This window comes from Capra hircus, chromosome 2 (assembly GCF_001704415.2).
Source record: "Capra hircus breed San Clemente chromosome 2, ASM170441v1, whole genome shotgun sequence".
In the NCBI taxonomy this organism is placed as follows: domain Eukaryota; kingdom Metazoa; phylum Chordata; class Mammalia; order Artiodactyla; family Bovidae; genus Capra; species Capra hircus.
Window position 1 is genome coordinate 121997603 of NC_030809.1, and position 22210 is coordinate 122019812.

At 37.3% G+C, this 22210-nt stretch overlaps 1 protein-coding gene across 4 annotated transcripts in view; it reads right to left on the reverse strand.

Annotated features, from left to right (window-relative positions):
• The window catches only part of PDE1A (phosphodiesterase 1A), a 386812-nt gene that overhangs the window by 104194 nt on the left and 260408 nt on the right, over positions 1-22210 (reverse strand). For all 4 annotated transcript variants that reach the window (XM_005675891.3, XM_013968481.2, XM_013968476.2 and 1 more), the window contains one exon: positions 17950-18063. In XM_005675891.3, coding sequence (XP_005675948.1) covers positions 17950-18063 — 114 coding nt within the window. The remainder of the gene's footprint in view (positions 1-17949; positions 18064-22210) is intronic.

Below are 22210 nucleotides of genomic sequence, written 5' to 3' on the forward strand. Positions count from 1 at the left end.
AAACAATAAGAGGGAATCTTGCTTCCAGCTACTGTCAGCCTCAACATTTACATCTGTCAGAATTTGCAGCCAGTGTCTGCCTCCCTTAAAGCATAATCAGACCATGTGCTTGTGTGCTTAGCCGTGTACTACTCTTTGTGACCCTATGGACCACAGCCATGCTCCTCTGTCCATGGAATTCTCCAGACAGGAATACTGGAGTGGGTTGCCATTTCCTCTGCCAGGGGATTCTCCCAACCCAAGGATCAAACTCATATCTCCTGAGTCTCCAGAATTGAAAGGCAGATTCTTTACCGTTGAGCCATCTGGGAAACCCAAGTCAGACCATGCCAATGCTTAATTCATAGAGCCCTATGAAGCGCACCACAAGCTACATCTCTACCTATGTCTGTTAACAATTTCTACCTTATTCATTTTGCTTCGGCAGTGCTGGCCTCCTTGCTATAATCCTATCTGCCAAGCTTGCGTCTGCTCAGAATCTTTGCACTTGCTGTTTCCCCTGCTTAGAATCTCTTTCTCAAGATGTGTGGATCATTTCCTCACTGCATTCAGGTAGAAAGTGCTTCCTTGACCACTCCCCTACTCAAAGAGTAAACACCTTGATTCTCTTTATCCTGTTATAGACTTCATAGCACTTACCACTGCTAATGTCATGCCATACGTTTATTAGTTTTTTTATTCAAAATGCTTTATCCAGTAGACTATAAAGATGGATCAGAGAGTTGGTCTGTTCTTATGCACTGTTGTCTCACTGGCGTCTACAGCAGTGTATGGCACAAATTGGGGGAATCAACCTCCAGAAATATCTACACAAAACTATTACAAGTGATTACCTTTGGGGAGTGGAGTGAGGATGGAGATAATATAAGAAGTTTTAGTCTTTTAAAGAGTCCCATATTCTTTGATTGAGAAGCACAAAAGCATCCTGAAGGTAGTTCACTATTATCCATCATCTCTTTATTACCTTTATGTTAATTTGCTCTTGAATGATCTCTTTACAATTTTTGAAGCAAATTATGGGGAAATATTTATTTGACTTGGAAAAATATTAGACATTTTTCTGGATTAAAGACAAGTGTAAGACTGGATACTATAAAAACTTGTAGGGAAAACTCGGTCAGAACACTTTTTGACATAAATCACAGCCATATCTTTTGGGATCCATCTCCCAGAGTAGTGGAAACAAGAACAAAGATAAACTAATGGGACCTACTTAAACTTAAAAGCTTTTGCACAGCAAAGAGAACCATAAATGAAATGAAGAGCCAACCTACAGAATGGGAGAAGGTATTTGCAAATGATGTAACTGACAAGGGAATAATCTCCAATATATGCAAACAGCACATTCAGCTCAATAACCTAAAGACAACCCAATCAAAAAATGGGTAGAAGATCTAAAAAGGCATTTCTACAAAGAAGACATACAGATGTCCAAAAACACATGAAAAGATGCTCCACGATGCTAATTATTAGAAAAATGCAAATCAAAATTACAATGAGGTATTACTTCACTCTGGTCAGAATGACCATAATTACAAAGACTAAAAATAAATGCTGAAGAAAATGTGGAGAAAAGGGAATCCTCCTACACTGTTGGTGGGAATGTAAAGGGGTATAGCCACTTAGGATAACAGTATGGAAGTTCCTTAAAAAACTAACAACAGAACTACAATATGATCCTTCAATCCCACTCCTGGAAGCGTATCTGGATAAATCCGTAATTTGAAAAGATACTTATACATGCACCCCTATGCTCACTGTAGCACTATTGACAATGCCCCAGACATGGAAGCAATCTAAATGTCCATCAGCAGAAGAAAGGATAAAGACGATATGGTATATGTATGCAATGGAACACTACTCAACACAAGAAGAATGCAAAATGCCATTTGCTGCAACAAGGATGGACCTAGAGATGATCACACTAAGCCAGAAAGAGAAAGACAAATATCATATGATATCACTTATATGTGGAATCTTTACAAATGATACAAATGAATTTATATACAAAACAGAAATAGATCCATAGACATAGGGGAAAAAAAAAAAACTACTATCATTACCAAAGGGGAAATAATTGGCGGGAGATAATTAGGAGTCTGGAATTAACAGATACACATTCAAACTCATGCTCAGCTGCTCAGTTGTGTCAACCTTTGCAACCCTCTGGAGCCTGCCAGGCTCCTCTGTTCATGGGATTTCCCAGGCAAGAATACTGAAGTGTGTTATCATGCCCTCCTCCAGAGGACCTTCTCGACCCAGGGATCAAACCACATCTCCTGCACTGGCAGATAATTCTTTACTGTGCCATCTGGGAAGCCCAGAGCACGGTAAGAAATTTCTAATAAAAACACAAGTTGTGAAAGAAAGTGAAAGTGAAGTCGCTCAGTCATGTCCGATCCCCATGGACTGTAGCCTACCAGGCTCCTCCGTCCATGGGATTTTCCAGGTGAGTACTGGAGTGGGTAAAGATAATTAATTAAGTCTGGATAGAAGAAAGTTTAAAGGCAGGGGGATGAAACTTAAACGAATTTTAAAATAAGCAGATACATCTAATGGAGCATATTTCTCCTGTCCTCCCTTATTCATTTTTTCTTTCCCTGGCACCTGCCCTGAACACTCTTTTTTCTGAGCACTACAGTGAGACCTTCAGATTTCATTTGACCATGCTAGATAGAGCACGAATGGAAACTTCAGTATAATATCAAATAGTAATCCTGTAATCCTGGGCTGCTAGAGAGTTATCAGAAATAATTTTTCTATACATTTATCTAAGATGTGAAGATATCCAAATAAGACAATCACATGTCAAAATTTTAGAGTAGTTTGCCCTCATTTTATTTTTGACATACATTTGTTCAAGTAGCTTGTTAAAATCAGATCTCAAATACTATAATGAGTCTTGCTTCCAAAACATCCAACCACTTGACTGCTCTTTATCCTAGGGTTGGATGGCAGGGTGAGTATAAATGTTTATTCCATGAGTGCATTTAAAAAATGAAAACTTGGTGTTTAAGAAACTTGCAACATGAAAACAAAAATTATTGGTACATTTCCCTTGGGAATTCTTAAAATGCAGTATACAGAAAAGAAGGACCAGGGGTATACATCCAAAATGTTAGCACTGTTGACCTCTGAAAAATGCTTCAGCTGGTGTTTGATGCAACATTTTTTAGTTCCAGTGGGGTCAACAAAGCAGAAAGTGAGGGGTCCCTAAACATAAGCTGGTCCTAAACATAAGCCAGTGAGCTGTGAAAACTGACCCTGCCTCCAATCAGCACTCTACTGATCCTTGGAAGCTATTTATACTCCAAATTTTCTCTTGAAATCTGATGACACAATTCCCCAAGGGCTTATATTTTGAACTAGAGAGTTTGTAGGAAAAGGGAATAAAGAAAGAGGCAGCCACGGAAGGAGAGGTCATGGGATTCTGACTCTTACAATTATATCAGCGAAAACATTTCTGTCCACAGTAGACTCTTGGAAAATAGTTACACTTACGTACCCAAACAGTTATTTCCAGGCATTCAGTGCCCACGTTTATACCTATTAAGTATCAAAATTCAAGTGCCAAATGCAATTAGGGGAAACTGACTTAAATTTGAAATCTTCTTTTTCCTGCTTTATTATTCTTACAAAGGACACAGTTAACAAAAAACTAACTCATTCACCTCTTCCTCTAATATTTGCTGGGCCCACAGTAGGAGCACATGTCTCTGACTATCTCACCACTGAATATTTAAAGCTATACATCAAGAGAACCAACAGTTAGATTTGTTCTATTCTTTTGCCTTTTAATAAGTTTCATAAAAGTCTGACAAGTTGGGTTGGAAACAAGAATTGTCAACTCCTCGTGTGCCAGGGCTGCCCCCGCCTGCTTGCAGCTCAGGCCCTTGCTGTATGAACAGGTAGATACTGTGGTCCCAGTACAATCTCCGTCAATCCACCCAAGCTTGAAAGCAGCTGCTTCTTGGCCGTTCTTTAAGGGTGGAGAGGTGTACACGCCAGCAGTATCCTGGGCCATCTCAGGAGAAAAGACCTAAATTTTTCCTAAAAGACCTACATTTTTCCAGGCCACCACCCATATACATTTATTTATTTATTATTTGCCTTGTTTCAAAAGACTTAAAATGGCAGGCTCACAAATTTGTTTCAACAGCTTTTTTTTTGTTTGTTTGGTTTTGGTTTTTTGGCAATTTTCTTTCTCTGTCTACCTGACTAGGCCTGTGTCCAAGCTAAGGCCCAAGGCTCTGCACCTCCTCTGAACTCACCAAAGAAGCAGAGTTCCAGGAATAGGAGGGTCATCTTCTGGGACAGGAAAGAAGAGCCAGGAAATGTTGAGGGAGGCTCTGAGAAGGGGTTAGGATCTCAGAGAGTTAGGATCGAGATTGTATTTAGGGAATCAGTTGGGAGATGGAAATGGAAGGAACGGGTAAAGCAGAAAACTGCCCTAGGCCTCATTGATGACTCTTGGCTTCCTACCAGGAAGTCCTTTTGGCTCAAAATATCTTCAAAAATATTCCTCTAGGCTCAAAGCCTGACATTCCACTAATTACCTTTTTTTTTTTTTTTTGATTAGTAAGCATCCTCTGCTGTTAAGAGAAACTGCCTCAGGAGTTGGAATCCTGGCTTCATCTCCTATTAGCTATGTGGTCTTAGAAACCAACAGTCCATCTTTTGAACCTAAGTTTCTTTGTCAATAAAGAGAGATAATAATAGTGATAAGTAGTGAACTGAGAGTCACTCAGTCATGTCTGACTTTTTGTGACCCCATGACTATAGCTTGCCACACACCTCTGTCCATGGAATTCTCTGGGCAAGAATACAGAGTGGGTAGTCGTTTCCCTCTCCAGGGGATCTTCCCAACCCCAGGGACTGAATTCAAGTCTCCCTCATGGCAGGCAGATTCTTTACCATCTGATAATAGAGCTGATAATAATAGTATGTCTAGTGGTGGGGTTGGAGGATGAAATAGGCAAACACACAGAAAACACTTAGAATAGTGTCTGACACAAAGCAAGCCCTCAGTAACCTCCCAGCCATTTACATACCTGCATGAATTAGTCTAAGCAGATCAATTCATGATGTGCAGTAAAAGGAACGTATCTTGTGATGGAAGTGTTTCAGACACTAAAGGAAGAAGTTGGTCAAAGTGGACTTGCAGGAACCAAAGAAAAACTTATGCATTTTATGGGTTGTGAGGAGGCAGTGGGAGGGATCTCCAAAAATATTGTTTACCTACTTTAAAATTTTAATGAGTAGAATAGGCAAATTAATAGAGACAGAAAGTAGAATAGAGGTTACCAGGGGCTGAGGGGAGAGGGGGATTGGGAGTTATTGTTTAATGGTACAGAATTTCTGTTTGGGATCATGAAAAGGTTTTGGAAATGGATAGCGGTAATGGCTGCACAACATTGCAAATGTACTTAATTCTGCTGAATTGTACACTGAAAATGGTACATTTTATGTTACATTTTATGACAATTCTACAATATCTACCTAGTATTGATCTTCCTGTCCCACTTTTCAGAGAATGATATGCTGCCTCTTCTAATCAAGGTAATGAGACAGAGAGGAGGGTATTCCAAGGTCGATTTAAGTAAGTGTCCTTCCATGGCTCACCAAGTTGCAGGCTGAAGAAAAACGTTGAGGTTGTGGCACAGAGATGAAGCCTAAGGCCACGGTTTGCCAGATCTGGGAGAAGTGATTACACTATAGACCAAAGAACAGGCCTTCTCTATGCCCCAGAGCTGTTGCTCAAGGCACTACTTGTCTCCAATTCAGCACCCCTTGCCTACTACTCCTAGTGCATGATGAAATTTCCTGGTTGCGGGAGGCATTTTAGCCCCCAAGCTTCATATACAACTTGGGGCAATATTTGAGCCACACTCCTTTGATAAGGCCTCAAAATTCTAGCCATTAGATTTCTAACATTCTCTGTGTCTGCACGTCTATTCAGTTGTGTCCGACACTTTGTGACCATATGGACTGTAGCTGCCAGGTTTCTCTGTCTGTGGAATTTCCCAGGTAAGAATACTGAAATGGGTTGCCATTTCCTCCTCCAGGGGATGTTCCTGACCAAGGGATCAAACCCATGTCTTCTGAGTCTACTGCATTGACAGGTGGATTTTTTACCTCTGAAGCCACATGGGAAGCCCAACATTTTCTGTATATCTTTCCTAGTGTAGCCTAATTTGACATTCTCTATAAGTGTGGTCTCTGGACTGGCAGAACTGGCAGCAACTGGGAACTTGTTAAACCTGGAACTTCAAGGGCTCTACTCCAGACTTGTTGATTTAACAAGCCCTCCAGGTGATTCTGATGAATACTTTGGTATTCTGATGAATACCATTCTGATGAATACCATTCTGATGAATACCATTCTGATGAATGGTGTGCCAATTAATGGAAGGTCGTGGCCAAGGAAGTGAGATTTAATCTTTTTCTGCAATGTGGACTTAGCAGTTCTGCTTATTTCAATGCCTAGTATTTCACTATGAGAAAAGTGAGTGAAAAATAGAGGAAGGAACTAGCTGAAGAATCTCAGTAAAAGTATCTTAATTAATAAATCTTTAAATTCATTTTATGAACAAGAATAATCTGTATGTTACTTAACTGAAAAATAGAAGAGTCAATTTCTCAATTTTTAGGATCTGCTCTCTTAGCAACTCTTAAAAGGCACTGCAGTATTATTAACTATAGTCACCATGCTGTACAGAGGTGCCAAATTATTGGAGAGCAGAGAACGGATACTAAGAAGAGCTGGGATATATTTGAAGGACAGGGGTGTGAAGGAAGACAAGGAATATATTTCTTTCTAAACCTATGAAGCTGAAAGACTAAGGGCAATGACAAGAAGGAGTTAACAATAGCCAAACAGAATAGCAAAACAATTATCAATGTATATAGTGTCCTTCATAAACAGTTGTTGAGTAAGTGAATAAATATATAAAAACATAGGCAGAGAGCCTTTGGTCTTAGAGGCTATAGAATATTGAGATACTTACAGTAGTTAGGTGAGGAATAAAATCATTTTCAGTCAGGTCTTACTCCATGTGTGAAAAGATAATCTCATGATTAAAATTTTTTCTGTTACCCTGGCCATATATTTAGCCATATCTTCATTCACTGACTTTTTATATATGACAGAATAACCTGGGGAGGAAAAACTCCTGTTCCTGGATTTAAGTTTCAAAATCTAGGTCCCAGAGAAGGAGGAAAGGCCCAAAGATGATGGGAGAATATGTGATGACTCAGAGCAGAGTTTCCATTCCTATTATCATCCAGAGATGCCCTACCTTAATCAGAAAGACAGAAGAGATCTTGAGAAAGGACACTTGAGTCCAACCTGAAGTTCTCCAAACCAAGCCAAACACTGAATGGGGAAATAGCACGTCCCAGTACATTTCCAGGATCCTGGAGCAGCAGGATGCTAGACGCGCTGCCCACCTCCTAACTTCACCTTCTAATTTTAATAAGAAAAAACAAGTCTCTGACATTAAGTATCTGGCACTTGCCCAAGAACCACCTGTGTATTTAACTGTATCATGGGGTCAATACAGTTCATCATTTGCCTTGGAGACTCAATCAACCTTTTGCCTTGTTTCACAGGAAAATATGTTCTAAATAGTTATCTTAGATATCTTCAGTTCAGTTCAGTTCAGTTCAGTCGCTCAGTCGTGTCCAACTCTGCAACCCCATGAATCACAGCAGGCCAGGCCTCCCTGTCCATCACCATCTCCCGGAGTTCACTCAGACTCAGGTCCATCAAGTCCGTGATGCCATCCATAACACATTTATGTTAGGACTTATTATTAGGATAAGGTGACAAGGTTTGAAGATTAACAGCATGGGCTTTGGAGCAAGGGAGATATTTAGGCTATAAGGATGCTCTCACTAGCAAGTGACATCCAACCTAACCCAAAGTGGCTTAAATAATTGGGGGATTTGTTATTTTTCTTAACAGGAAAGTTGAAGATAGGGAGACTCCAGTAGGGATTTTTTAAATAATCAGTAGTCAACAGTATCACCAAGGACTCAGGTTTCCTCCATCTTTCTGTGCTGCCAACTTTAGTGTTAGGTTTAGCTCTAAGCTTGCAGACAGATGGTTGTGTCATTTTCAAGCATCATACCCAGAAGCAAAGGACTCCTTTTCCATGGGAGGAGATCTTTTGATGAACCCCTATTTGTCTCATTGGCCAAAATTATATCACATGTTCATGTCCAAACTTGCTGGTTAGAGTTGAGGACTAATTTCTGATTTGGACCAATTAGAATATACCCATCCTAAGCCTGGGGTTAAGACTGATCCCTCATGAATCACTGGCTTTCCAGAGAAGAGTGAATAATTGAAAAAAGAAAAAGGGTTCTCTTACCAAGGAAGAAAAGAATAGATGTTCGTAATCTCCATCTCAGTTTGAACTTGTCTCTGACACATAATACTTGTATGACTCTAAGCAATTTAATTACATTTTATGTCTCACATTTTTAACTTTATAATAAAAATAATATATTACAGAAAATAATGTATTACAGAATTTTTGAGACATGGAATCATATATGCAAACTGCATAATGTATTGCATTGGATATAATTATCTGTCAAATAATCTTGTTATTAATATCATCATTAGAAAAGAATAACATTTAAAAGTTTATCTTTTTCAAATTCAGGAAATATTCATTTATATTTTATTGACCCAAAATATCACAACAGTAAGCTCATACCTAATATGTGGAGCTTTTTATGTCAGCCATCTCTCAAAAGATCTGGTCAGATTTTTTTTCCCCCTTTCACTAGTCAGGCTGTTTTTGAAAGTTTGCAGAAAGTAACACATCACAGATGGCAAAAAACATGAAAATCAACCAAAAGTTATTGCAACTTTTTCTAAGCCTGGTTTTCACACTCCATCTACAGGGTGAGAACAGCCTACAAACACAGCACTCCAAACAGCCGCCCCTCCCTACAACTCACACCATAAAAATGGAATTCATAAAAATTAAATTGCTTTTTAATGGTTCACTGAACTCCAGCAATGCCTTAGCACATACCCTTCAAACTGATTTCCTTAGGGACACCTCCAAATGGAAACAACTCTGAAAAACACCAGAGTTCAAATCTGTAAATGCTCCCCCACTAGGCATATGATAAACAATAGGCTCTGTCACCCTCCTGGTGACTGTAGGCATAAGCAGGTCTTTTCAGGGGACTTTGGGACCATTGATAAAACCGCAGAATTTGAGAACAGAAAGGGACTGGTGACATCATCTCTGTGTGAGAAAACCACTGACTAGAGGAAAAATACTCTTGCCCAAAGGTTTGTCGCAGGAGCAAACCTAGGACAAGAGTTGCTCAATATCCCACACAGACTCTGATCCAGATCCACGTGCATGTAGTAATCACAACATTTTAGTTTCACTCTAGAGAGAGCTTTGTTTTTGCTGCTACTGTGGCTACTGTTGTTTAGCAAAGCACTCTCTTCCATTCTCAATTCTAGGCATGTGGTTGAAATAAAATTCACCTTTTAACTGCCTCATAAGATGCTTTATCAGTGAACTTGTATAGTCAGTTCCTCTGGACACGATCGTGTGAGGGATAAGAGAATGACCTAACTAAAGCCAATGAAACAGAAAAGTTGTGTCTGCTGGAAAAGAACGCCTCTTTTATTTCTGCTGGATTTGAAGGTTGTGAGGATGTACAGCTTGGAAATGTCTGCTGGAAAAGAACACCTCTTTTATTTCTGCTGGATTTGAAGGTTGTGAGGATGTACAGCTTGGACATATCACCTCCGTCTTGTTTTGCTACCCTCAAAGCATCAGAGAGAGGTCATTCCAGAGTAATCAAAACAGAAAGATTTATCTCTTGATATCATTTTGTCCTGATTCACCAGTGCTTATAGTCAGCACTAGTCATCAGTGTTTTAGCAATTTGTTTGTTTAAGGTAATTTTGTTTGTTTAAGGCAATTTGTTTGTTTAAGGTAATTTTGTTGGCTTTTCTTTTATCTGTATTTGAAATGTTACTGAAAGGTGTTCATTAGTCCAGCTCTTTTCTTTTCTCCATCTTCCCTACTCTGGCTATAAATGTCTGAGGATTACACAGGAGTCAGTGCCATCATGACATGTAGGTTGTAGTGATTAATCACTCAGGGTTCGCTCTCTACATCATATTGATCTCTGAGTTTTAGAGTCCATGGTCTATAGTTTTTGTCAAAATTACTACCATACTATTACTCTTGCTGAGCAACTGAGTTTAAAACCAATGCTTGCTAACCTTTTTGATTTTACTGTGCTATGCATGTTTTGCTTATTTGAAGAGCCTTAGATATGTGCTATAGTTAGCTCCATCTTCACCTTTATTTTCTACCTATGCTTGGCTATTTGTCTCCTTTCCAAGACAACTTAAGACTAACTCCTTTTTTACTAAAGTATAGTTGATTGGTAGGCTGCAGTCCATGTGGTCGCGAAGAGTCGGACACGACTGAGAGACTTCACTTTCACTTTTCACTTTCATGCATTGGAGAAGGAAATGGCAACCCACTCCAGTGTTCTTGCCTGGAGAATCCCAGGGACAGGGGAGTCTGGTGGGCTGCCGTCTATGGGGTTGCACAGAGTCGGACACGACTGAAGTGACTTAGCAGCAGCAGCAGCAGCAGCAGCAGTTGATTTACAATGTTGCGTTAATTACTACTACACACTGACTCAACGAACATGAGTTTGAGCAAGCTCCGGGAGATGGTAAAGGCAGGGAGATGGTGAAGGACAGGGAAGACTAGTGTGCTGCAGTCCATGGGGTCACAAAGAGTCAGACACAACTGAGCAACTGGACAACAACAACAAATACAGCAGTGATTCAGTACATCTTTCTGGAGGCTTCCTTGGTGGTTCAGCAGTAAAGAATCCGCCTGCCAATGCAGGAGACATGGGTTTGATCCTTGGGTCAGGAAAATCCCCTAGAGAAAGGCATGGCAAACCACTCCAGTATTCTTGCTTGGGAAATGCTATGGACAGAGGAGACTGGTGGGCAAGAGTCCATGGGATCGCAAAAGAGTTGGGCATGACTTAGAGACTAAACAACAACAGCATACTTTTAAAATATTTTTTTCATCATAGTTTATCATAGGATAATGAATATAGTTCTCCATGCTATGCAGTAGGACCTGGTTTCATGCATTTTATATATAAACAGTTGTATCTGCTAACAGAAGGGTGCCTATATCTTTTTGAATTATAGTTTTATCTGGATATATGCCCAGGGTGGGGTTACTGGATCATATAGTTATTCTATTTTTGGTTTTCTGAGGAATCTCCATACTGTTTTTCACTGTGGCTACATCAACTTACAAAGAATAACTTCTTGACCTAATCTTTCCATAATTACTATTTCTCTTTAATCTGAATCTCTTTTTAACCTTAAGGTTCATGGAAGGTTTCTGTTCTAAAAAAAAGCATGAAAAAATTCATTCCTATTAAATATCGCTGCTTTTTCCTACAGGCTAGGAAATTCTTGAAAAATAATCTATGCTTTTTCCTTCTAGAGACATCCCACTTCAGTTCCTCGTATAACCATAATCTGACTGGTGGCTTTTTATCTTTGTGAAGCTCCATTTCAGAGGCATCAGGATTCTCCTAACTGCATTCAGTGGTTCTTCTGTGGCATTTTGATTTACCCTTTTTAGCAACCCTGGCTTTGCTACTGCAGATTCTCCAGATATGCTTTCTTCTATGTCTGTACTTCCTGAGCGTCCTCTGAGGTTGCTCGATTCCTAACTTTAAATGGTGTGTTCCCACATAACATATTGATTTAGCATAGGAATTCTGATTATAGGAAGAAAAAAAAAACAACCCTGAGACTCCTGGATTATAATCCCTAAATTCACATCTCTAACTGGCACCATATTTCTGAGCTCTAGTCCATATATCTAGCACATTCCAGACCTCCGTTTTTTTTTTAACCTTAATTCCTTTTGTTAGAAGCCATGTCTTTGAGAACAGGCATAGGGAGTTTTGCTGGGGAAATAAACGTATTAATATTAAGTAATTCCAACCATACCTGGTTTGGGATCTTAACGCTACAATTTCTATCCCATTTTATATCCATGTTCTTGTTATGATTTCCTGCTGCTAATTAGTATTTCCTATTGTAATCTTTCAGTGCGCTTGGGTTTTTCTATCACTCCAGACATCCCTGTTTCTTGTTCCCAGTATTAGTCCTCGTTCGTCTATTTATCTTCCCAGTTCTTGACTCGCTTCTAATGACCAGCTATCTGCCCAGTTGTACTCTGGATTCTGATGAGCGCTGTGTCTGGTATTCACTTCACATACTCAGTAGATATTTGTGTTATGAGTGAACATTCCTTAGTAAATTCTAGTACATGATGATTTCAAGGTGCCCTGGATTTCAGTCAATTTCTAGCAGACTAACTTCTTCAATTACTGATTGATATCTATGCAGTCTCACTAAGATAATCTCTCAAAATTAAGGACATTTAGATGTAGTAAGACATAGGAGTCAACTAAAGATTTTTTTAAAAAATCAAGATGAGTATCCTATTAAGGTTTGTTTCCTATCAGTTTGCACTCCGTTCTCTTTTCCTGGTAACTTAAGCCCACCTGACTTCATTTCTCAGGATCAAAAATTGCTGCAAATAAATTATTTGATTTTTTAAAATAAATTACATATCTTATTGTGTCATGTACCCAGAAGTCTCTGCATTTATTAGTACAACAAAAAGTTGTTATTATTTAACTTTTAGTAGTGTAAGTCGCTCAGGGGTGTCAGACTCTTTGCGACCCCATGGACTGTAGCCCGCCAGGTTCCTCTGTCCATGGGATGCTTTAGGTAAGAATACTGGAGTGGATTGCCATTCCCTTCTCCAGAGGATCTTCCCAATCCAGGGACTGAACTTGGATCTCCTGCCTTAGAGGCAGATTCTTTACTGTGTGAGCTACAGGGAAGTCCCAATTTAACTTCTATGAAGTCCCAATTTAAACTTTATAATTTAAATTTTATTCTGTCAGATATGGTGTTACACTTAATCCTCAAGGCAAAACTGTGCAATTAGCACTGCCATTATTGTTAATCTACAAAGATAAAGCTGAGAAATATAGAAGGTAAGTAACTTGCTTAACTCTTAAGAGAGTATTGAGTGGAGCATCCTGACTTTGAACAACCTACTCTTTCTGAATTTGGAGTCTGTAATCAAACAGTGGTAATTGTAAGACTTAGATTGATTCACATTAAGAAAATAAAGTTATAAATTGTGTTGTGTGTGTGTGCTAAGTCACTTCAGTCATGCCCGACTCTTTGCAACTATGGACGGTAACCTGCCAGGCTCCTCTGTCCATGGGATCCTCCAGGCAAGAATATTGGAGTGGGTTGCCATGCCCTCCTCAAATTGTATTGCAGGGCAGTATTAATAAGCATAATTTCCATCATTTAAAGTGTATCTCCCAGCCAGCTGCCTACCCTCACGAATAGCAATTTATGAGGTCAAGGATGCTACTTTTCCTGCCAATATCCAAATCTAAATAAGGACAATCAAACAGAAGCTTTTTGTAGGTCACATGTTTCTGGATTTTAACTGTGCGGCTTTGAAAAACAAAAGCCTCCAGTGATACATCCGAAAGCAGGATCATAAAATGCTGGTATTTGCATTTGAAAGTGTTTTGTCAAAAAACCAACAGTCATATTCATTAGGGAATTGTGTTATAATTCCTGAAAGAAAGTCACAATTCTAATTCTATAAGAAATTGTTTTTTTATTTTTTCTACTCAAATCATATTTTAAGAGAGATTTTGTGCTTTGATTTATCTTCTTAACTGAAATCCTGCAGTTGTTAAAGCTTAGTGGGAAAAGGTATGTATGTATGTGTGCGTATAGGGGGGATTTAAACCAACTCATAATTTCTGTTCTATCCTGCTTTATCATGTTTTAATCTTTTTTTGTGGTCCAGCCACCTCCAAATGCCTCTCTTGAATACTTACTGAAACATTTTTTTTTCTAGAAAAAGAATTTTCTAATAAAAAATCTCAGAAGTCATCAGTATTTTTAAAGTTTAAAAGAAACTAAATGCTTATTCAATTATCTCTGTTTTACTAATATCCCTAAGGCAAATGCAGTTTTAAAAATTGTATACACATGGCAACAAAAAATATCCTCAGCTTGCTGCTGTGTCTTACTAAGTGAAAGTGAAAGTTACTCAGCTGTGTCTGACACTTTGAGACCCCAAGGACTATACAGCACATGGAATTCTCCAGGCAAGAATACTAGAGTGGGTAGTCATTTCCTTCTCCAGGGAATCTTCCTAACCCAGGGATTGAACACAGGTCTCCAGCATTGCAGGTGGATTCTTTACCAGCTGAGCCACAAGGGAAGCCCCAAAATTCTGGATTGGTTAGCCTATCCTTTCTCCAGGGCATCTTCCCGACCAGGAATCAAACCAGGGTCTCCTGCAGAGCAGGCAGATTCTTTACCAACTGAGCTATCAGGGAGGGAAGCCCTGTGTCTTACTAAGTCTATAGGAAATCAAGCCATATCAAGTATTTTTTCCTCTTAAATTTCTTGAGCTGATATTTTAATCATCAAACTAGTTTTAGAAGAAAAGTACTGTTGGGTATAAGTAGTAGCATGATGATAAATAGTTAACCACATATTCACCAGGAAAAAACAAAACTCCTGATTTGTATCATTTGCCAATTTTTATAATATAAATACTCTACTTATAGGCAATTTCAAGCAAACGACGTTGAAGGCAGAGTTGAGAAAAGATGTAACCATAGTCAACAAACCAATGGGCCTGACAATCCTGACAACATGTGAGCTTTCATCAAAACCTCCAAGAAGTTTCTAAAATCACCCTCTTATCAGATGTAAATAACAGGATGCAGATGAGAATTGTGCTTAAAGCCAGCCTTTAGAGTCAGCCTGCCAAGACCTAACTCCACTCTTTAAAGTATCCTCTGTGTTATCTTGTATAAGCCATCTAACTTTCCTGTGACTCTCTTTGCTCATATGTAGGTAACAATATAAGTTTTAATCTCATTAGAATTCCTATGATTATTAAATGAAATAGTGCATTAAAGTGCTTAGAAGAGTTCTTGGCATATAGCTATAATAATAGGCTATTAGTAATAAATATTAGGGACTATTTTTCTAGAATTTACAATCTAACTATCAGAATATTTTACACATTGTCATCTAAATCTTTCAGGGTTCATTGAAAACCATCCTGCTTGATAACAATACTCTGAGAGGAGCCAGTTACAGAGGGAAGAGGACTAAGAAAGATGTCATACCTTACTTACTAGTTCCAATTTTACCAGTCTAGGTTTGTGGCCTTTGGCAAACCAGTTTACTTCAGGAGCTTTGGTTCTTTCATTAGTAAAATACAGAAAGTAATGATCACCCTGCCAACTACACAGGACTGTGGTGAGGCTACTGTAAGTTAATGAAACTATGAACTCTTCTTGGAAGACGGTACATATGCGGGGTGTTATTATTAATCCAATTTAAAATTCATGATGACATTGAGGCATTAAAATAAAAGAGTGAGAAGTGTTGTGTCATTTGAGTAAACATTTGGAAATAATGTATTGTTAAGAGCTAGGATGTTTTGTTGTATTGTAAAGATGGAAAAACCCCACATTTGTATCCTGAAGCAGTGAAGCATTTTTTTCTTCCCACAAAAGAGCAAGTTTCAAATGAAAAGGAACTATACTTTGAAATATAACATATGTTTAAACAAATTAAAGATCCTGGGGAACTAAGTTAAAAATATCTGTGAAATCATAAATTTTCTAGGAAAGGAAATATAAAGGAAAAATTAATAAATAAAGCACAAAATACTCTGTCAAATTGGATAGTATTATGTCATTACAAGATGAATACTGTAAATTTGCAAATAATTATTAAAGGCAAAATTTCATAAGTTTTGTAAATAAGTATAAAAAATGAAATGTCCAGGACAGATTGAAGAAATTTTAAATTAAGTTCAGTCAACTTGTAAATAAGAAAAAGTACACACAAAAATGAAAGCAAGAAAATTATAGGAAAAATACTTGATTTTTAAAAAAATTTACACACTGAATCTCTGTTCATGTATAAGAATTATATACATTTATGTACATTCAGTGAAAGTTAACTAAAAATCATTCTAAAAGTGTGTCTGTGATTTTTTCTCTTAATTTATGACTTCACACTGTGCTTTAACAGAGGAATTCTGTTCTAGGGAATAACAATCTCTGCAGCCTGGTCTTCACCATATCCTTTTCTATCAGTTACCAGCAAAACTTCTTATGGCCTAAAATTTAAATGTTGGTATATGATATGGGAAGATCAGGCTTTCTTGTTGAGGGGAAAAATCAAAATGAAAGTTATGAATAGTATGTTATCTTCTATGAGAGCCGGAGGGAAAATATGAAATAAAAATTTGTAAGAAATCACTGAAAATATTCATAAGAAATTTACAAGTTAGGGAACTTGAGTAGACTAAGAAACAGGTGGATAAAGACTTTCATAAGGTACCATTTTATGTTGTTTTGATTTTTGATTTGTGAATTTATTACCTATTAAATAACATGCGTGTGTGTGTGTGTGTAAGTCCAGTACACCTCAATCTCACATCTGATTTAACACTTCTCACCTGCCCCATGCTCAGGCCTGACAAGGCAGAGACGCTTGCAGAGGAGACAAGTGTGATGGATTCATCCTCCATGTTTGGTCTCCTGTCCCCTTGACTTTGAAAAACTCAGTGCCTTTTTTGTACTAACATCTGGAAGTGCATGTCTCTCTCTCACCAGGTTCCCTCTACAGTTCTCCTTTAGGCCAAGGTTTCTTAACCTCTATGGTAGTAACATTTGGGGCTAGAGAATTCTTTGTTGTGGGGGATTTTCTTGTGCGTATTATGATGTTTAGTGGTACTCTTGGCTTCTACCTATTATATCAGTAGCTAGCCCCATCAGCCAAACCAAGAGTGTCTCCAGAAATTGCTCAATGACACCTTGAAAGCAAATGGCCTGATTGAGAGCCATAGGACTAAGGTAACAATCCTCTTCAAATGAATTCCCATTTCTGAATCTCCTTGTCACTCTGGTATTAATAATTATCAGGCTGGATGATGGAATTTAGTTGATTATCAAATACACATGGGGAACTGCCACTTGGCAAGCCCTCATACAGTGTCTGATAGACACCTCTCATGATAATACATGGACATTGTGACACCCATTTTCTCAGAAGGAACTCAAATCTTGAGATAACAGGGAAACTCTTACATCAGTGAGAATCAGTGCAAGCGTACATCTATCTCTGGTATTTAAACCTCTGGGCCTAAGAAGACTCTTGAGAGCCCCTTGGACTGCAAGGAGATCTAACCAGTTCATTTCCAAGGAGATCAGCCCTGGGATTTCTTTGGAAGGAATGATGCTAAAGCTGAAACTCCAGTACTTTGGCCACCTCATGTGAAGAGTTGACTCACTGGAAAATACTTTGATGCTGGGAGAGACTGGGGTAGGAGGAGAAGGGGACGACCGAGGATGAGATGGCTGGAGGGCATCACTGACTCGATGGACATGAGTCTGGGTGAACTCCGGGAGTTGGTGATGGACAGGGAGGCCTGGCGTGCTGTGATTCATGGGGTCGCAAAGAATCAGACACGACTGAGCGACTGAACTGAACTGAAGGACTGTGAGCGCAGAGGGAGAGGAGACTTTAATTTGTTTGTTACTTTATTGATTGATTGTTTTGTATTATTCAAGCATTTAGATTAAAATGTGTATTTTTTAAAAGAAAGAATCATAATTCTTAACATAGCTACATCAAGAAGAACATTTTAAGTTTTAATAAGATTTTGATTTGGGTTTCTTAGCCAAGATCTGAAAGCAGGGTCAAGAAAAAGGGGGAGAAAAGGAGACAAGCAAAAATGTTAAAAGAGCAAGGAGGTTAAAACTTACCTTGTTTCATCAATATAAACTGCTTCCAACACAGATGCTGCATATTCGATATTCTTCTTTAAGTCGACGATGTTAACATCACCTTTTTCCAGCTGCTTCACTAAGCATCTTAGTCTATTTCAAAAAGTAGCCAAAAAAAGAAAAAGAAAGAGATTTATCATGACTATAAGGAAAAGAGTCAATATTAAATATACAAATTGGGTTAAACTTTCAACTTATCTTTCCAGGTTATTAAATAGCAATATTTCCAGGTATATTTGAAGTATAATTAAGATCAATCTTTATTACTTAAACAACTATCAGGAATTATATTCACCTCTCAATATTCGGAGAAGGCAATGGCAACCCACTCCAGTACTCTTGCCTGGAAAATCCCATGGATGGAGGAGCCTGGTAGGCTGCAGTCCATGGGATCGCTAAGAGTTGGACACGACTGAGCGACTTCACTTTCACTTTTCACTTTCACACATTGGAGAAGGAAATGGCAACCCACTCCAGTGTTCTTGCCTGGAGAATCCCAGGGACGGGGGAGCCTGGTGGGCTGCCGTCTATGGGGTCACACAGAGTTGGACACGACTGAAGTGACTTAGCAGCAGCAGCAGCAGCTCAATAATATTAGGGCTATAGGTTGCAGGTTTATGTACCATATTTCAAGCATAGTTTTTCTGAAAATTCAAACAATATAGGTATTTTCATAAAAGTATTCCTAATACTAGAATTTGTTCTATGGCTGTTGTGCTTCTTCAGAGTTAGCACTAAGAAATATTTAACAGGTACTCTTTTGATCACTATTGTATCAATTATTCACTGTTTATAGCAGTAGAAACAAAAATAAAAGGCAAACAATTCAAGAAAATATTAAGAAGAGAAAAAAATACATGTATACAAGCTTAGTGTTTTTATTGCAATGATTTTTCAGTTGAGGCAAAACTACAAAATGTTTTCTCATGTTTTTGCCCATAGAATCATGTATCACAACTGTTTGAGAAATTTTAAAGCATTTCTGGATTTCTGACTCAGAAACTGTGATGTAATTAATACTGTTGTTTTAAGTCACTACATTTTGGAATAATTTTTTAGGCAGAAATAGATATCTCAGGGCGTGAAATAGTACAAATTACCTCAGTAATTTTCTAATACTTTTAGAAATTTATATACATTAACTATAAACCAAGTGTTTCTAAAGATACTTCCCTTTACTAAAAGGAAAAAGAAAACATGTTCTTTAGTCACTATACACTACAAATAAGCATTGAGAATACAATTCACCTGTTTTCCTGTCAGCAGACAGAATTTAATTCCTTGAGAAAAGGTATTTCAGAGAGAATGGAATACATCTACTTTTAGGCACTGCCTTAAAGATAGTGTAACAGATTCTCTCAAAACTTACTTTGAGTGATTTCCAATACCAAGGTTTAGGGTATCAAGACAAGTTAAAAATTTCAGCAATGGTATTTTACATTGCTTCATCCATAAGAAACTTTATTTCTCCACGGAAAAGAGCCATACCTAGCTTAAAACTTCTTACCCAGGCAGCTACAATTGCTTTTTGTATCACATACTTTTGTATGATAAAATATTAGCAGACAACAACACTGCAAAATAAATTCCATGTGTCGATAAGTGTCTTGTTTGTCAAGTCAGCAAAACAAAATAAAAATCAATGACTAAAACAGGTTACTTAGAAAGGAAAAATTAAGCCTGGCTCTGAGGCTTGTGTAAAATACTGAATATAATATAATGGAGCAACACACAGTGTTTTAGAGAATTTTTGTAATTCTATAATCTATACACATTGTTCTTAGTATAATTTCCTTTTGTGTAGAAAGTAAAAGAAAAACTTTCATACTTGGAAACAGCTTAAAAATATACCACTCATGTATCCTTAGCACTTTAGAGATAAAAGGGAGCTGCCTCACCTGAAAAAGTCTAAAAAATCTAGCTAATGTCATAAATAATGCTAAATGACTGCATGCTTTCCTTCCAAAATCGGGAACAAGGCTCTGCTCTCACCACAGATATTCATAATTGCACTGGCTCTTTCAGCCAAAGCTACAAGGCAAGAATAAAAGGTATTTATATTGGAAGGAAAGAAATAAAACTGTCTTTGTTCACAGATAACGTGATTGTCTAAGTAGCAAATCTGAGGAAATATAGCAAAGTTACTAGAAGTGATAGAATGTAATAAATGATTTTAACAAGTTTACAATATAAAAAGATGCAAAAATCAATATCATGCTATACGATAATAATGAACAATCTGAAATTAAAATATAAAACAATACTATTTACAATAGTTCTGAAAAGGTAAAAGTCCTAGCCATAAATGCGACAAAGCACGTGCAAGCCCTATACACTGAGAACTATAGAACATCGTTGAAAGGAAAAACGGCAGATCTGAATAAATGGAAAGATACACCCATGCTTATGGATTGAAAGACTCAATATTGTTCTCATGTCATTTCTCCAAAAATTTATTTATAGATTCAATGTAACCCTAGTAAATACCCCGGAAGACTCTCTTGTTATTTGTATATATTGACATGCTGATTCTGAAATTCACATTGAGTTAAGGAGCTAGAATAGTCAAATTTAACAAAAAGAACAAAATTGGGGAATTTACACTACTCCAAGACATAAGCTTTCAAGACATTCTGAAGTTACAATAGTCAGTACAGTATAAATGGCACAATACACTGTATTATTAGCACCAAGATAATACAATAGATAAATCAATAGATTTATAAAGTTAAAAATAGACCCACAAATATATAGTTAATTTATTTTGGGAAAAGATGAAAAGATAATTTAGAGGAAAAAGGATAAACTTCACAAGTTATGTTGGATAATTAGAATTATCCATGTGTAAAAGGAACTTTGTTCCATACCTGCATCACAGATCTAAATGGATATTCTAAAACTATAAATATAGAAGAAAACATCAGAGAAAATCTTTGTGATCTTGGGTAAGCCAAAGATGTCTTACATATACCTGCAATGAAATAATAAAGTTGAATTTCACCAGTATTAAGAACTTCCAGCCACAGACTGGGACAAAATATTTGTACATCATATATCTGATAAAGGATTTTCATAAAACATGTTAAGAACTTGCAAATCTCAATAATAAGATAAATAATTGAATAAAAAATCTGTTAATGATTTTTTTGTACCACCCAAAATGATATATTCATGGCAAACATGAAAAGATGCTCAAAATCAGTAGTCACCAGAAAAATTCAAATTAAAACAATAATGAAATATAATCAAATACTTATTAGGATGACTAAAATTAAAATAACTGATCATACCAAATACTGGCAAAGATGTGAAGCAATATAAACTACCACACTCAACTTCTGGGAATATAAATAAGTACAATCAGTTTGGAAAACAATTGCCCCAAAAGTTAACACGTATCTGTCATATGACTCAACTGTCCTATTTTTTGGTGGAGAGAAGAATAAATATATGTCTTTACAAATACTTGGACATAAATGTTCATAGCAGCTTTATTTGTAATAGACCCAAACTGGAAGCAACCCAAATATTCATCCACAAGTAAAGAGAAAACAAACTGGGCCATATCCATGCAAAGAAGTTCTATTTAGCAATATAATGAATGAACTGTTGATACACACAATGACTGAACAATGACCATGCTGAGTGATATAGGATATATGCATACTGTATGATTCAATTTGTATAAAATTTTTAAATGCAATCTATTCTTATTGAGACAGGAAAAGATCAGAGGTTGCCTGGGAATTAGGAGGTAGAGATCAAGGAACAGAGGAAGGGAAAGATTACAAAGGAGCTGGAGGAAATTTTGATGGCAATGGAAATGTTAATTTTCTTGATTGTGGTGATGGTTTCATAGGTGCATACACATGTTCATACTTATCAAATTATAAATTATAAAATGAAATATATAATTTGAGATAGAAAATAGATATATGCAAAATAGATGCTTCTGTTACATATCTTTACTTTTAATCAATTCCATTAAAATACTTAAATTTTTAATATGTAATATCAAAGACATGGAAAAACTCTAAAGCAGCATTAAACTGTTAATGATTTTTCTTCAAAAAGAAAGGCACTAATCTTTGACAATTCATGAGACTTTTAAAATCTGCCTGAATATTATGTACTGAACAGGTTTCGATGTTCTTAGCTTTTCGATGGGACTACTTCCTCACCTTATAAGGATCAGAACACTTAAAAGAAGACAGCAATGAAAATAGAAACCATCTTTGAA